At 42.2% G+C, this 14985-nt stretch overlaps 1 protein-coding gene across 1 annotated transcript in view; it reads right to left on the reverse strand.

The window, feature by feature from the left end:
- MAP7D3 (MAP7 domain containing 3) overlaps positions 1-14323 on the reverse strand; it is a 46349-nt gene extending 32026 nt beyond the window's left edge. Inside the window, exons 1-3 of the mRNA XM_071758036.1 lie at positions 14159-14323; positions 1380-1481; positions 471-551 (exon numbers count right to left, since the gene is read on the reverse strand). Coding sequence (XP_071614137.1) covers positions 471-551; positions 1380-1481; positions 14159-14243 — 268 coding nt within the window. The 5' untranslated portion in view covers positions 14244-14323. The remainder of the gene's footprint in view (positions 1-470; positions 552-1379; positions 1482-14158) is intronic.
- Positions 14324-14985: the final 662 nt, after the last annotated feature.

Below are 14985 nucleotides of genomic sequence, written 5' to 3' on the forward strand. Positions count from 1 at the left end.
TCATTTCAGTGTGCCTAGAAACAAGGGAAGCAGTGTTCAAGGCAAACAAACCAGCTGAATCAAACTAACTGAATCTTTTTTTTTTTTTTTTGCTTGAATCAGGATTCCCCAACCTCAGTCTTGAGGACTACAGGAAGCAGTTCTAGGCTAAAAGTTTTACTTTCAGCAGTGTTTTTGCTAAGGCTTTCAGTAAGAAATGGCTAAATGTGCTTGGTGGTCACTAAGAAATGAAAAGTCAGAGGTGCCATACAGCTTCAAGCTCAAAATCTCTGGAATGTTTTTCTCTCAAATCTAATACTTCTCCATTCAGATTCACAAATGGTCACTGATGCAAGACCAGGAGATCTTGTCTCTTGTCCCCGTTAAGCTGAAAAAAGTGACTGAACAAGGAGTAAGAAGAGTACATTCTAAGTTACCCCTTAATCACAAACATTTTAGGAGATAGTATTTTAAATAAAACCCAAAAATACCATGTTGCTTTTCCCGCTCTTCTCTACGCTCCCGGGCCAGTCTTTGTCTTTCTTCTGTTCTTAGAGTGGAACCATCTATCACTGTAAAAAAGAAAAATTGAAGACACATAATTGTCAGTTACCTTGAACATTCAAACTTAAATGAAAAAGTGTCTTTACTATCAAAAGGACAATGGAACTTCCTGAGAGATATGCATACCACCAAACCACTATACAGTCATTAAAGATGTCTTCTGAAAAAGTCAGAGGAAGCTGAATACCCTTCCTTTTCCCCCTTTCCATTCCTTCACAACCAATCCACTATTTTCAGGAAGAGTAGAAAAATAGAAAACAGTAGAAAGCACAGTATTAAGGGCCAAATGAGTACAATAAAAAGAAAGCCTAGAAGTCAGATATATTAGAACATAATTTTATTCCAAATTCAGCTCTGATCCTCATTCCTGTCAATATTAATTCCTTTGATCAAGATTTAGGGGAACCTAGGAAAATTCCATCTAAGAACAGACAGTTCACTGAGCAAGACAAATTCAAAGCACCGTAAGACAGAGAGTTTGCACACTAAGCACACCCAAGACTGTTTAAGTTTTTGCAGATATAAAAACTTAAATTTCAGCAAGAAGTGAATTAGTAACTTGACACAAGCACAAAAATAATTTCTCTTTGTTGCTATGCCCTGCTGAAAAGACAGGCAACTTCACAGCAATCCAACTCTGGGAGAGTCAAGAGTGAAAGTCTGCCATCAAAGCCAGACCTTCAATGACTCCACAAACCACGTACCATGTGCTTTATGCTCTGATGCACCCTGAAGAAAAAGTACCAAACTTCTTTTTATAAGATCTTTTATTCATCCCTACTAACTCTTCCTTGTGAACCCAGTACTTCATTAAGAACAATGACCAATAATTATACCTGGCTTAGTTGCTGTCTTTATATTTATTGAGGACTGGACTGCAACAGGGCTAATGCCACTTTGGCTTCTTCTTTCTTCTGCTATGGCTTGGGCTGCAGCAACTGTGAGAAAAAACAGTTCCATATTAAGAAAAGCTCTACAAGCAAAACTCATGAAATAAATATCCCAAATAAACACATAAAATTCTATTTTACATTGCAGATCCTTTAGTTAAATGACCATGTTGGGACTGCTCAACTTGTAAGAAAGAACTTCTCAAATGACACTGATCTGGCACGGCTTTTCTTTGTGAAAACCCAAAATCTTATGTTTTAAAATGTGCACCAACTGACTACAGATTTTTTTTTTTTAATCAAACTTGGTAACTCCCCCAAGAAGAAAAAAAATATTTAGCAAAGTTATGACTTTGTCTTCAACTTAATAAGGAAAACTGTTCACTACTGCATGGGTATTTGTGGACTGAACACGAATATCTAACAGTCAATCAGCACTGGCAGAATCATATTCTGATGAGAGCCAGGCAGGGGCAGGTTTATGAAGATGTTTCATTGTTTCATGATGTGAAGCAGAAAGTAGATGAGCTGCATGAAGCAATCCATAAAGGGATGCTTACAATGTACTTCTAAAGCTGGATATTAAAAAATAAATGTTAATTATAAATTAGACTCCAGAACAGTAATTTGAGAATTTGTGCAGAGACTCATTCACCTTATTCAAGTTTCACCAAGGTGAGTACAATAAACTGCAGGGCTACAACTCCCAGTTAATCACACAGAAATTAAACGCTAACAATATTAATTTCAATAAATGACAAAATCTATTAAAAAGGCAGGGAGACTAATTTACTGTATTGCTTTCCACAGATTTGTTTTATTTTGGTATCAACTTTCATGTTAATCACTTTTTAGGGTGTGAAGGTGAGGCATTCCAGGGAGAGCAGGCAGGGCAACCAGTAAGACAGCATTTCCCCATTTTCCTGCACAGCTTTGAACTGGAGTGTCCTGGAGCAGTGACACCTTGTTCTCACCTTGGCTGACAGATAAGGGGAGATCAACTTGGTTCTTACAGAAGAGCCAAGCTTTGGGAACAACAAGAGGACCCATGACACTATCAACCAAACACTAGGAAGCAGGAACTGACACCTGTTTTAAACAGAAAAGGCAATCCACAAAAGTAATGCATAATGTGCTGTGATTCCAACCACTGTATGTAGGACAAATAGGAGAATTGGGTGTTACATTTAAAACAAGAAGCCCACAGCCTTGCCAATGATCTCAGGCTTCCCTTTAATAGAGCAATGGTGAATGCAAAGGAGGAAGGAAGAGTCTCCCTCTTCTCCATGCATTGCCATGACAACAAGTTGTGTCATGGTAATAACCCTCCCAAAGGCTGTGCCCAAGAACAATCACCTCAAAGTGTTTAATCCCATGTGATGTCAGTGATAAATGCTGATTACAATACTTATTCAGCAACTCTAAATTGTCACCCGCAGCTGTTGCCATGTCTTGAATTAATTTTTCATTGCAGCACACAACAAAAGTCTTCCTCAGTTCCACCCCATATATCTCTGAGGTTTTTTTCAAACAAGTCAGTGACCAGATTCACTATGTAGATGAAAAGTCAGTCAAAAAGCTGATTCTGTACACTACTGCATGTCACGTGGATGGGAATCCAGCCCAAAAAAAAAATCATGAAGTGGAGAACAACAAAATTATATATTCTAAACACAATCAGATGCGAAAATAGCCTGAGGAAAAAGAGTCCACTACAGTTTTTTACGAAAGAAAAAATACACAGCTAGGGCATTTATATCCAATGACACCTTTGTAGATCACAAAGACTGATAGAACGTAAGCTCTTTCAAATACTATTTAAACTTAAGACAGATAAAGATACCCCGTTTCATCTTCAGTCTCCAACAGCAAAGGAGGAGAGCCAGGAGCTGTACAGAGACAATTCAGCCCAGCCCAGCTGGAAAATGAGCCCAACAGAATAAATTAACCCTACACCTACACCAGGTTTAGCTATAACCAATACTAGAATTCTTCTCAACTCTTAAAGTTTAAACATCTATTCCATAGCCAAGTTACAGTAAGGAGCAAGGTACAATTTAAATAGGCACATTAATCTTATTTTACTTGCACAAGTCTTCTATTATTAGAAATCTTGCTGAACAAACCAATCATAATACATGCAGGGGATTATGTTTTACTTCTTCATTTAAAAAAAACCCACCTGAATAATGTTGATTATTAGAGGGTATTAATTTAAAAAAATGTCACATCTGCAAAGCAATTAGTCAGCTAACCTTAACTGATTAAGGTTGCAAAAAATTACTTGAGGTTCTATAGAACAGGAAAGTGGGTTACAGAAACAGTTCAGCTTGCAAAGGACAAGGAGGTGAAAATATTTAGGCAAAGGATTTTGTATGTCAGAGTTTTTTTGTATGTCAGGTTAAAACATTTAGGAACACTGCTTCAGTGCTTCATTATTTGCACAGAAACAATGTGCTTACAAATTTGAAAGTAGCAGATATAAAGGCATTAAGAAAGCACCTTTGTGTTACACAGAAGCAACCCATTTAACTAACAAAGTTTGAATTCAAAGTCAAGCAGGGGTTTGAACACAGATTATTAAGAGGGCAACAGCCATCACATTAGATGCATCCCCTCCCCCCCCAAGACGTGCAACCTCAATTTCACCAGTCTCAGGTCAACAGACAGGTTTTCCAGCCCTTGGCAATTTTATCGTAAATTTACAATATGAAACTGTGATTTTCAAAATCCACATTCTACTACAGTAAAAGAAAAAAAAAAAAGCCTTTAAAAAAATACAGACCATATTTTGTTTTAATATCATAAAAGAAAGCTTAATTTTTAATACTTTAAAATATTCTTTGGCACAGATACCTGTAATTTTTTTGCCTAGTTTTCCATAGTGAATGGAGCAGCCTGCCACGAAGCACAACTTCCCTTAACAAGAATTTTCCACAAAATCTATCTCTGTAAAACAAGCCAAACACTTCTGTAACTAATCAGAATACCTCAGAATGGGAAACCAGTGAATAGCCATTTCACTACAACCTATGTCACATGAGGCACTACTTCCTGGAGAAGAAAAGTTCAGAGGCAAATCAAATCTCATTTCTATTCTGAGCTTCCCCTCCCACAGTAGTCACTAAAGGCTTTCACAGCTATAATTTGTGATGAGCATAATGTGTGTGCTTATTTTACAGTCGTCTACCTTTAAACACCTCAGCTAAAATTAATCAAAATACAAGCCACACATGTAGCAAATAACAACATTTGCATTCACACATAACAAAATAGGGCTGTTTGGAACCTAAAACGGTTGGGGAATTTGGGAAGCAGTTTTCCTTCCTCATCACCATTTAGCACTATGTGTCTGGCCAAGTGTACCATGGATAAAGCAAACCAACAGAAGCACCAGGAATTGGCTGCTGCAGGAGGCAATGTGCCAGATAAAGCTGACTCTCCTGATTCCATGTTCCAGCTTTCTACACCACCAGCCATGCAGGTATGGTCACACCTCCCCAGCACTCAACACAAGGGCACTTCCCTCCACTGATCAGATTTCTGATACGCCCTGAAGAGACCAGTACTAAAAATAAAACTTTATTTCTATTTCAATCCTTGCACTGAGTTAATACCCTTGGCCCTTGCCAAGGCTGTCAAAGGACTCACAGAGCTGCTGTTCTTAGTAAACCTCATTAGGGACCGAACTGCTCCATCCCTTGCAAGGTTTAGGGCTTCCATCCCATCCTCCCTCCTGCTATCTTGGGCCCAGCTGGGCACTGCCCCACTTGCTCTTCCTTTCCTGTGCTGTGCCAAAAAAAGAGAGCAGAAAGTGCTGACTTTCACAGAAATCCTTCTGGTTCTTATGATTTAATGACTCATTATGCAAAACGAAACAAACAAAAAAAAAATCTGAGGCTAAGCCTTTGAAACAAAGTCTCCTGAATGTTAAGCATTGTTACGAATCAAAGTGCTTTCTGTAAGCTTAAAGCAGGTAAAACGAAGCCAACAAACAACCCATAAATCAAAATGAGTTTGATCTTTCCAGGAAATATATCTGATTTTACAGTAAACTGTGTCAAAACCAAAATACGTCATTTCTGTCTTGCTCCACCACAGCCAGCTACTGTTTGTCTGGCTGCTGGTAATCCTTTTCAGTAATGGTGTTCAGATCTTCTTTAAATATTTTTGTACAAGCTTCCAGGAAAGCAAGGGTAAGTCAGCATTCAAGTTTGAGATTTCTAAGCTGATTCCCACTCATTAATTAACACAGGTTAAGACAAACGGATGTGAGAGTGTATACTTGGAGAGCTTCAAAATCCAGTATTGGTTTCATACTATTACTCCTTGTTTAAAGGATGCTCCCTCACACAAACAGGTGGACATCACAGAAAGCTTCTATCAGGGAACAGAGGAGTCCTCTCTGCATCTTCTCTTCCTTTTCTGCCTTTCCCTGTTGATCTCCACGTCCCATCTTTGGGCCACAAGGAGTGACAGGATCCACAACCAAACACATGAGCCTCCCAGTAGGCACCTTTGGATGGACCAGCTGGAAGGCAGATGGTTCTCCTGTTCTGTCTGGGCAGCCACCAGATGGGAAGCACACAAATCTCCAGAAAGCAGTGCATGCTGTCTCTCAGTTTCAGCAGGCCAGAAGATCTTCCTGTTGTCTCATTCTCATTCCAGACTCTATTTGCACACTTCCATTGTACATTTATTTCCTGCACAGGATACCTCTTCTATAACCTGTCTGTGCTTTCCTTCCCTTAAGACCATTTCTGCAGCTAATTCTATACAACAACCTGCTTTTCTTCAAGGCAGTTTAGGATGATTTCTTCAGTTCATCACAAACATTGATCCCACTAGAAAAATAGTTGACACAAGCATGCCTTTGTAGGATATGAATTAGCACCTCTAGAAGTGAGTACTTGAGACGTATTTGCAACAGTCTAAGTTTTTACTTATCCTTAAACATCCATACTCAGATTAAGAGCTAGAAAAATAAATTAAAAAAAATCCCAACATTAACCAAATACTAGTTATTTCTTGTAAGGAAACCAACAACTGTAACAGCTGGAGCAATCTCAAAGACCACAGTTGTTCAGCCTGGAGTACACTCAGAGAGTGTACACATATTGAAACACATACTGTGAATGCATCTCCTGAGAAGCCCTTCCCCATTCCTGCTGTCACTCCTCTTATTTTAACCTTGCTCACACTGCTCAGCCAACAGCACTCTTTATCCCCAACTGGAAAAGCCACTGCCAGCCCAACACTTAAGGTGAATAAAAAGATGTCACCAGCCCTTAGAGAAGCCAGCATAATGTTGGTAGGAAGGACTGCCTGTAATGTGTGGATGGGGCTGACAAATTAAAGCCAGACTCTTCTTTGGAAAACAGGCCCCACTTTACAATTCAGGGTCCTTTACTCACCACTTAAAAGAAATGAAACAGAAGCATGGCAGATACTCCAGTGTCACTCACTGGCTGTTTCTTTTTTTTTCACTTTCCCCTTCACTACTATCTTCTTCTTCAAGGTTCTTCCCCATCTTCCCAAAGCAACATAAAAAGGCTTTGTGTTCAGCATGATCCAATTGTAACTTTTTTTTTTTTTTTAAAAAAAAACAACAACAACAAAACACAATCTTTTACCATCTCTTTTGATATAACGACTTGTACAAATAGGCCCTCCAAAGGGGACACTTCTCCAACTCACACATTCCGAATGCTCTGCGAGCTTTAATGCAAGTGAGATCATTTCCCAGCTCTCCCTAGCATTAGTTATTAATCAGGTAATTAAGCACAGATAACTCTGCTTACCAAGGTTATCTGCACAATGACCTCTTTTTAGAGCTGATGCTTCCTACATAAAGGATATTCAAGCCTCACAGTCCCAACCATGTTCTTTAGCTGAGGATTGTACATTGCCACTACTTCTTTGCTGTCCAGAAGCCCAGACTAAATAAGACACAGCCACAGGAAAGCCAAAGGTTTGTAAAGGTTGATACACTCATTATGCTTCTCAGTGAAAGAGGCACTAAGGTATTTATATTCTCTAAAATTATCCAGCAGAATACATTAGCATTGCAGTTTAGATATAAAGAGTATTTCTGCACAAAGTTGCTGTGGGTTGGCAACTACAAACTCTTCTCAACTGCAAACCAAACAGAAATTGCTTTCTTTTAAGGATATATTTGACACTGACTGCAATGCAAATGCAATGAACTATGACTAGAAGTTCCTTGTGAACATTCCCAAGTGTAACAGAAATCAAAATGTACCTGTTTCTGCATAGAGGATAGTCCAAAATACCCTAATACACTGGACTAAAATGAAAGCAGCTTAATATGCCCTTGCTTAATTCCAAGTAGCTTCACTGTGAAATGTAGCAGTAATGTGATGTAACTTAAATGCTTGCTTATAGGTGTTCACAGATTAAACACTCCAAACCTGACAGAACTAGACAAGGGTTTTACAGCTATAGGACGAGAAAAGGTAAAATAGTGGAGTTTTAAACACAGAAGATTATGTACAGATTATTTTCTTTCTTTCTTAATACATTTCAATGTCTCAGGCTCCTGCAGTACATGAGGGAAAAAACCCAAGATTCTGAACATGTTTTGCCTGACACACTGGACTGATTTAGCAGATGGGAGTGCAGACCCACTTCTAGTATGACCTGAGCAGTTCAGTTCCTACCAGAACTCTGTGTCCAGCAACAGCTACACAGACAGAAATCAGTTGGCTCTGCTCTTCTGCTCCAGCTCTTGGGGCCACCTTCAGCTGAGTCCTGCTCACTCTCCTGCACAGCCACTGCAAAAGTAACTTCAAGACAAACTTCTGCTCTCTTCTCCCCTTTCACATCTGTTTTCTCCATTGTATGACTTTTTATTTTACATTGCATTATCCCTAAAAGTAGAAATCAGCTAACTGCTATCCACTACTTCCCCCCTTCCTGAGCAGTCTGGTTCCTTTTCCTTGCTGGAAAAATGTTCTTGTAAACGCTTTTGTCCTCTTGTTTGCAGCCTGCCTATTGTTTAATACAGCTCAAACAATGCCAGCAAAGAACACAGCCTAGCACTGCAAGTCACAACTAACTTGAGGCAAACCCTGTGAAAACACCATTTTAAGCTTTCTTTGGATGGAAGGATAATAATAGCTCCTTTACACGACAGCAGTGAAAACCACTGCTTTTGCCTTTTACACTTGATGAATTTCTCATGGCAACTTAAGAGCTCATTCAAACCCTGTCTCTGCTTCAGAAGAGAGACTGTGTGGGCATTTACCACCAAGTAATCAACCTCAAATCAAATCACTCAATCCAACCCTGCACCAGAACAGTGCCACGAGACACTAACAGGTCCACAGCGTGTTTAATGCACCAAATCTACTGGCTAAAGCAAAACACAGTGGTAAAAAATGTAAAAGGAATTAAAGTTTTCTTAAAACTGTATCCTTAACCTAACTAACTAAAACATGAAAGCTCTGAGGCATCCCAGTACAAGCAATGTGAGATTCCTTCAAAGTAGGAATCTCACAAATTAGGCCCCGGCACAAAGAGCTTTAAGAACAGGGAGGTAAAAAATGACAAATGGGTATAAAAAGACCTAAGCAGGACAAAAAGGGAAAAAAACCCAATAAAGATACTATATTTTTGCTTAATTAATTAGCCAATAGCAGAAAAGTTTTCCAGAAAAATCTGAAAGCAAGGTGATACTCATTGATCTGTTCTGGAGACAAATTGTCCTTGGTTTTCAATACCCACAACACAACCTGGACATCATTGATCAACACTGTGCTCCAAAAATATGTTCATTTAAGTAATTATCTTGGCAAAACTAAGCAGAGAATATACTTTCAAATGAATAAATGTGGTCTCTTAAATTATGTTAAGTATAAAGATCTCTACAGGAGCTCCATATTCTTGTAGCCAGTCCCTCTAGGACTAGGGAGAGGAATTATAGCACTTGGAAGCTTTGAAACACTTGCCCAGAGAAGTGATGCACAGGCTATCCCAGTACCTCTGCTCCTTCCTAGGATTCAGATAGTGCATTTAAACAGCAGAGTGTGTCAGTAAATTATGAGCAGTAAATTATGAGAAGTATACATAAAACAGTAATTTAGAAGCTCCCTATGAATTATGAAGGCAGGAAAAAAAAAAAAAAAAAAAGCAGCCATTTACTTCAAAAGCAACTTCAACTGCTTGGTCCTTCACCTGGAAAAGCAGAAGTTTGAAACTAAGCAAAAAAAGAGAATAATTTAGAAGAAAATAAATATCAAGCAACCTCTCCAGCTTTCCTCAAAAGCTCATGTCCATTTATGTACAATGGAAACACCACTTGCATATGAGGTAGATGGCTCATGAAGCATTATATCCAGGGTTTCTCTTTCAAATGAAAACACTTTGAGCAACACTTGATTTTCTTCCATGAATACCACAATCCTAACAAGTTAATCACCAATATCTACAGCAGTTTTAATTACTGGGCAGGTTTATGGAAATACATCAAAAGTGTATGATCAGTTAAGAATTACCTGGTTGTACACTATGTAACTGAAAGCTAAATGGCACTGGTTTAGGGAAGGGATGCCATCCAGAGGGACCTTAACAGGCTTGAAAAATGGACCAGTGGACCTCCTGCATGAGGTCCAACAAGTCCATCTGCAAGGTCCTGCATCTGGGTCAGATCAATCCCAGGCACAATTATAAGCTGGGTACAGAGTGGGTTGAGAGTAGCCCTGAGACTAGCTCAACATGAGTTGGCAGTGAGCTGATGCAGCTCAGAAGGGCAACTGGATCCTAGGATGAGGGAGCTGAATTGTTCAGCCTGAAGAAGGGAATACTCCATGGGGACCTTGTAGCTGCCTTCCAACACCTGAAGGGAACCTATAGGAAGGCTGGAGAGGGATTTTTCAAGAGTGTCCAGCAATAGGACAAGGAGAAATGGTTTTAAACTGAAGGGGAATAGGTTTAGACTGGATTTTAGGAAGAAATTCTTCAGTATGAGGGTGGTGAGACTCTGGAACAGATTGCCCAGAGAAGTTGTGGATGCCCCCTCCCTGGAGGTGTTCCAGGCCAAGTTATCTGAGGCTCTGAGCAACCTAGGAGCTGAATCAGAACATTAATTCTTTCTCTCTTCCAGTAAGCAGCTCTGATGCAGAGAACAATTAATCAGTCACCTGATAGATATTTCTGGATCCTGAATAATTTTCTCTAGACAGCACTCACCAGCTTCTGTTGTGGGACTTTGCCACCAAGACTCTGCCAAGGAGCTCTGTAGTACATCCACAGGTGCTGGTATGAACTTGAGTTTTTAAGTTAGGTTTTGCAACTCTTTACCTAGAGACCAGACAAATCTACACATTCCTGATCACTTCTACTTCAGCAATGAAGTTGCACTATGAGTTACCCATCCAGACTTCTCATGCCAATTCTGTGTATATGTGTCTGGTGAAGACATTACCAGGCACCATGCTTCAGACAAGAAGGACAAAGCCAAACAGTGTCACTTACATAGGAAGAAACAATTGATTAGACAGCCAGACAGAAGTCATTACTTTTTTAGACAACTTCCATCCAAACTGGGCTTGGCCATGCAGGTAATGGGAATGCATGTTAGATTTGTTGAAAAAGGCATTTTATTCAATGTCTTCCAACAGCTGACCCAAAAGATCGTACAGATCTTGGAAGGAATCTGTACATACTGCATTTTATTACACTGTTTGGATCAGTCTTCACAGCAGTGATTCAATACACTGGTGAAAATCCTAGCAAGAGTGCAGTCAAACTCTGCCAAATGCAAATACACATTCTCTATCACTGATACTATAAAAGACAAGAGATTTTAGTATTTCAGTGAAAACTAAGATAAACAATAACCACAGACTACACCAGCTTATATTATGTGTATTTTTGTTTTGATTACCCATACCACTCAAGAAAAACCTCCTTTACACGGTAAACCACAAATAACTGACTACTGCCCTCAAATCTTAACGAGCACAGCAGTGCTTATGGTGACAGAACAGAAGCAAAAATTCCTTTTCATCCCTTAAGGATGACAGTAACTATGGATCACAAGACAGGACTAAACAACTATGCACTACTTAGTGTACAATCAATTAATTTCTAATGTAAAGTGATGTTCATTCACCACTGACAAATATTAACTGGCTCCCAGTTAGCAGCAAATTCTGCTTTTTATCATCTACCTAAAGGAGATCAGATTGGACAAGTGAGTAAGGGCAGAAAACTACTGCAAAGGAATTGCAAAACTGACACAGCAGGACTGCAGAATCTTAATTACAGTTGGTTCTCAAAGAAAGAAACCTTTCTTACAGAAAGAGAAACCAGTCTTACCTCAATACTAAGTTGAATTGGCAAGAAAAAGATTCTCTTTAAACTTACCACATTCATATGGAAGTTACTAACAATGGGCCCCATGAGATTCTACATTTTCAAGGCCTAAAATAATTAACCAGCACCAGTCACTGATCAAAATCAGTATCGAGAGCTTGGGAACAGAAAGCAGAGGAAGGGAACAAGAGTGCAGCAGTCTTGTATTAAGGACCCACAAAGTCACCAATGGAAAAGGTAATTATACAAAAGGTATATAGACACCTTCCAGCCCAACTACCAGAGCTGTGGTTTCTTAGCAAGATACTGCTCATTTATATTTACTGTATTTAAACATGAGACTCCCAATCAGATGCTTGCAGGCAAATGACTGAAGGTGCATGGCACTGTTGCTTTGCACAGATGTTTGCTCTCTAGATTAAGACAGCAAAGTGCATACTTGCTCACAGAGCAGCAGAAATTGGGTGCAAGCATTCAAGTTAGCAGGTATTCTGGAACTGAGAAGCTCCCTGCACAGCAAAATGGACTCAGAAAGATAGCAAGTTATGTCCTTCTCTGAGCCTGTCAAACCATAGTGTGGGATGGGACAAGGCTCCTCCTGCTGTCTTATTTTTTTACATCTTCTCCACACAGTTGTGGTATCAGACTTAGTTGCTGCTCACAACTTCTCCAAAAGGCAGCAAATACAGTGGCAATTTTCTTGCCAATTCCCCTGTTAACCACTGGATTGCAAGGATGATTTCTAAACAACGTTTGCTTTCCCCAGAGAGTGAGGGAGTGCAAGAAGACAGGAGCAGAACTGCAGTGGCCTCTCACAGTATTGCTTCAATTCACATCAGCAATGAGGTCATCTTCTCACACAATTGCTAGAAACACACTCTATGTAAACTGAAGTTTACGTTCTGGTTCAGTGACTTCTAGCCCCTCAGGGTAAAAAAACCAAACCAAATCAAGGTCTAGCCTCTCCAGGATCTAGTGAGGGGTTTTGCTTTTGTATTTTTTAACATGATGTGAACATGTGCATATATAAAGGAAGATGGAGCTGCTTGGCTCAAGGAACATTTCACCTCTGGTTTTGGGACTAAATCTAGGTCACATCATCCGTCAGCAAATGTGGGTGCCTGCCTTTAGAAAAATTCAGAAGTCACAGTGTAAGTGCATCCAATATACAAAAGAAAGCTCAGCAGTTCTAGCAGGAAGGATAAGGATCAAATAGACAAGGTCTGTGCAGACGAGAAGCTCTATCTTTTGGCAGATCTTTCTGGAGCACTGGATTGTCTTTAATTTTGAGAGAGAAATAAAAATAAATTAAGATTTCTGACACACAACACACTGAAGAAGACTGCCAGATAGAGTTGTGCATTCAGGACCCTTTGCCAGCACTCTTTATACAATTGAAAACAATCAAGCAAGAAGCTGTCAGAGCAGATTTTGTATACAGTCCAAGTTAAATAGTTCAGATCAAACCACAATTCTCTTTTCTTCTCTCTTTATTTTTTTGGTCTGATAGAAGAAAATGCTCATCTTTTCTAATCACCCCCAAAGATCATATGTGAAGATGTGCCATGAAATCATGTTTGGAACATACCCCATGCACATACAGTACTAACTTCAGAATATATTGTTAAGGACCTACAGTATAAATAAGCACAAAAACACACCCAAGGACAAAAGCCAAACAGAGTTGCGCTAAGACACCAGCTAAAAAAAAAAAAAAAGTAAACCCAAATTTTAAAATTAAGGCGTTATCCAATCTTTGATGAGGAATCCATGCCACTGACCATCCCAGCATTCAGCTCCTGGGGCTCGGAGCAGTCATGGGACACACGACAGGGACCAACCATCTGCAACCGCTGCCAGCCCGAGTGCGAGGGGCAGCAAAACAACCAACTTCAGACCGCCCAGACTTTTCACCAGAAGAGGTGAAAAACGGGAGATTCGTGTAACCAAGCGGTCCTGCGAGAGGTCCCAAGCCAGCAACCGGCGCCTGGAGGTGGAAGGAGGCTCCGCAGCCTCACAGACCCGTCCTGGCCGGCGGTCGGGGAGCGGGCCCGGGCGGTTCCGGTGGCGGGAGGCCCGGCAGCCCCTCAGCCCGCCGCCGGACGGACACAAAGCTCGGCGGCCTTCGGCGGCCCCACATCCCGTTTCCCCCCGCCCCGGGAAGGGGCCGGGCGTACTGCGGGGAGGAAGGCGAGATGGGGGTGGGGGGGGCACCCCAGTACCGGGCCCTGCCCTTGGGCCGCCGGAGCGCGGGGTCCGCAGACACCCCCCCCCACACACCCCGGGACAGATCTCTCTCCCCCGTCCCCCCAAACCCCTCTTTCTTTCTTTCTTTTCTCTCTTTTTTTTTCCCCTCCCATCCCCGGGGCCGCGCTGCCCGCTCTCACCCATCTGCTCCCGCAGCCCTTTCAAAGAGGAGGAGGAAGAGGAGGAGGAGGGGAGAGAGGGGGGCGCGCCGCCGCCCTCCGCCATCTTCAGCGCCGGGACCCGGGACTGTCGGCCCGGCTGAAGGGGGACGCGGGAGCGCAGTGCGCAGGCTCCGCACCGCCCGGCAGCACCGCCCGGCAGCACCGCCCGGCAGCACCGCCCGGCAGCACCGCCCGGCAGCACCGCCCGGCAGCACCGCCCGGCAGCACCGCCCGGCAGCACCGCCCGGCAGCACCGCCCGGCAGCACCGCCACAGGGGAGGGCAAGGCAGGGCAGTGCCGGTCCCTCGCAGCTCTCTCGCACCGGGCCGGGGAGGCAGCGGCGGGCGGGGTTTGCTGCGTTGGGGCGTAGCGAAGAGCGGGGCTGTCCCTGGGCCGGTGGCGTGGGGGGAGTGGAGTGAACGGCGCTTTGCTTGTCCTTGCTGTATCCCGCTCCGGGTCCCGGTTGGACACCCAGGGGTGGAGGTGTCGAAGCTGTTGGGAGAGGCCGCTCCGTAGGAGCCGTCGTGATCCTGGACTTGAGGCGGTGCCGGCACCCCCGGCCCCTCGGAGCATCACGCGTGTCTGCAAGGCAGGGACCACGCGGCTGCCCACAGTTCATGTGGTGGGTGATTTATGGCCCCACAGGAACTGCAAACGTTATCCCGGCATTAACGATGATGAATCGCCCTCCGATAGAGAGCTCTGAAAGAGGGAGAGACCTCAGGCTATTGAGCGGCTACAAATGGTCTGTCTATGAACACACTTTCCCAACGAATAGACTCAAGCAAGGGGGAAGAAGGCGGAAT

The sequence above is a fragment of the Heliangelus exortis genome, chromosome 14 (assembly GCF_036169615.1).
Source record: "Heliangelus exortis chromosome 14, bHelExo1.hap1, whole genome shotgun sequence".
In the NCBI taxonomy this organism is placed as follows: domain Eukaryota; kingdom Metazoa; phylum Chordata; class Aves; order Apodiformes; family Trochilidae; genus Heliangelus; species Heliangelus exortis.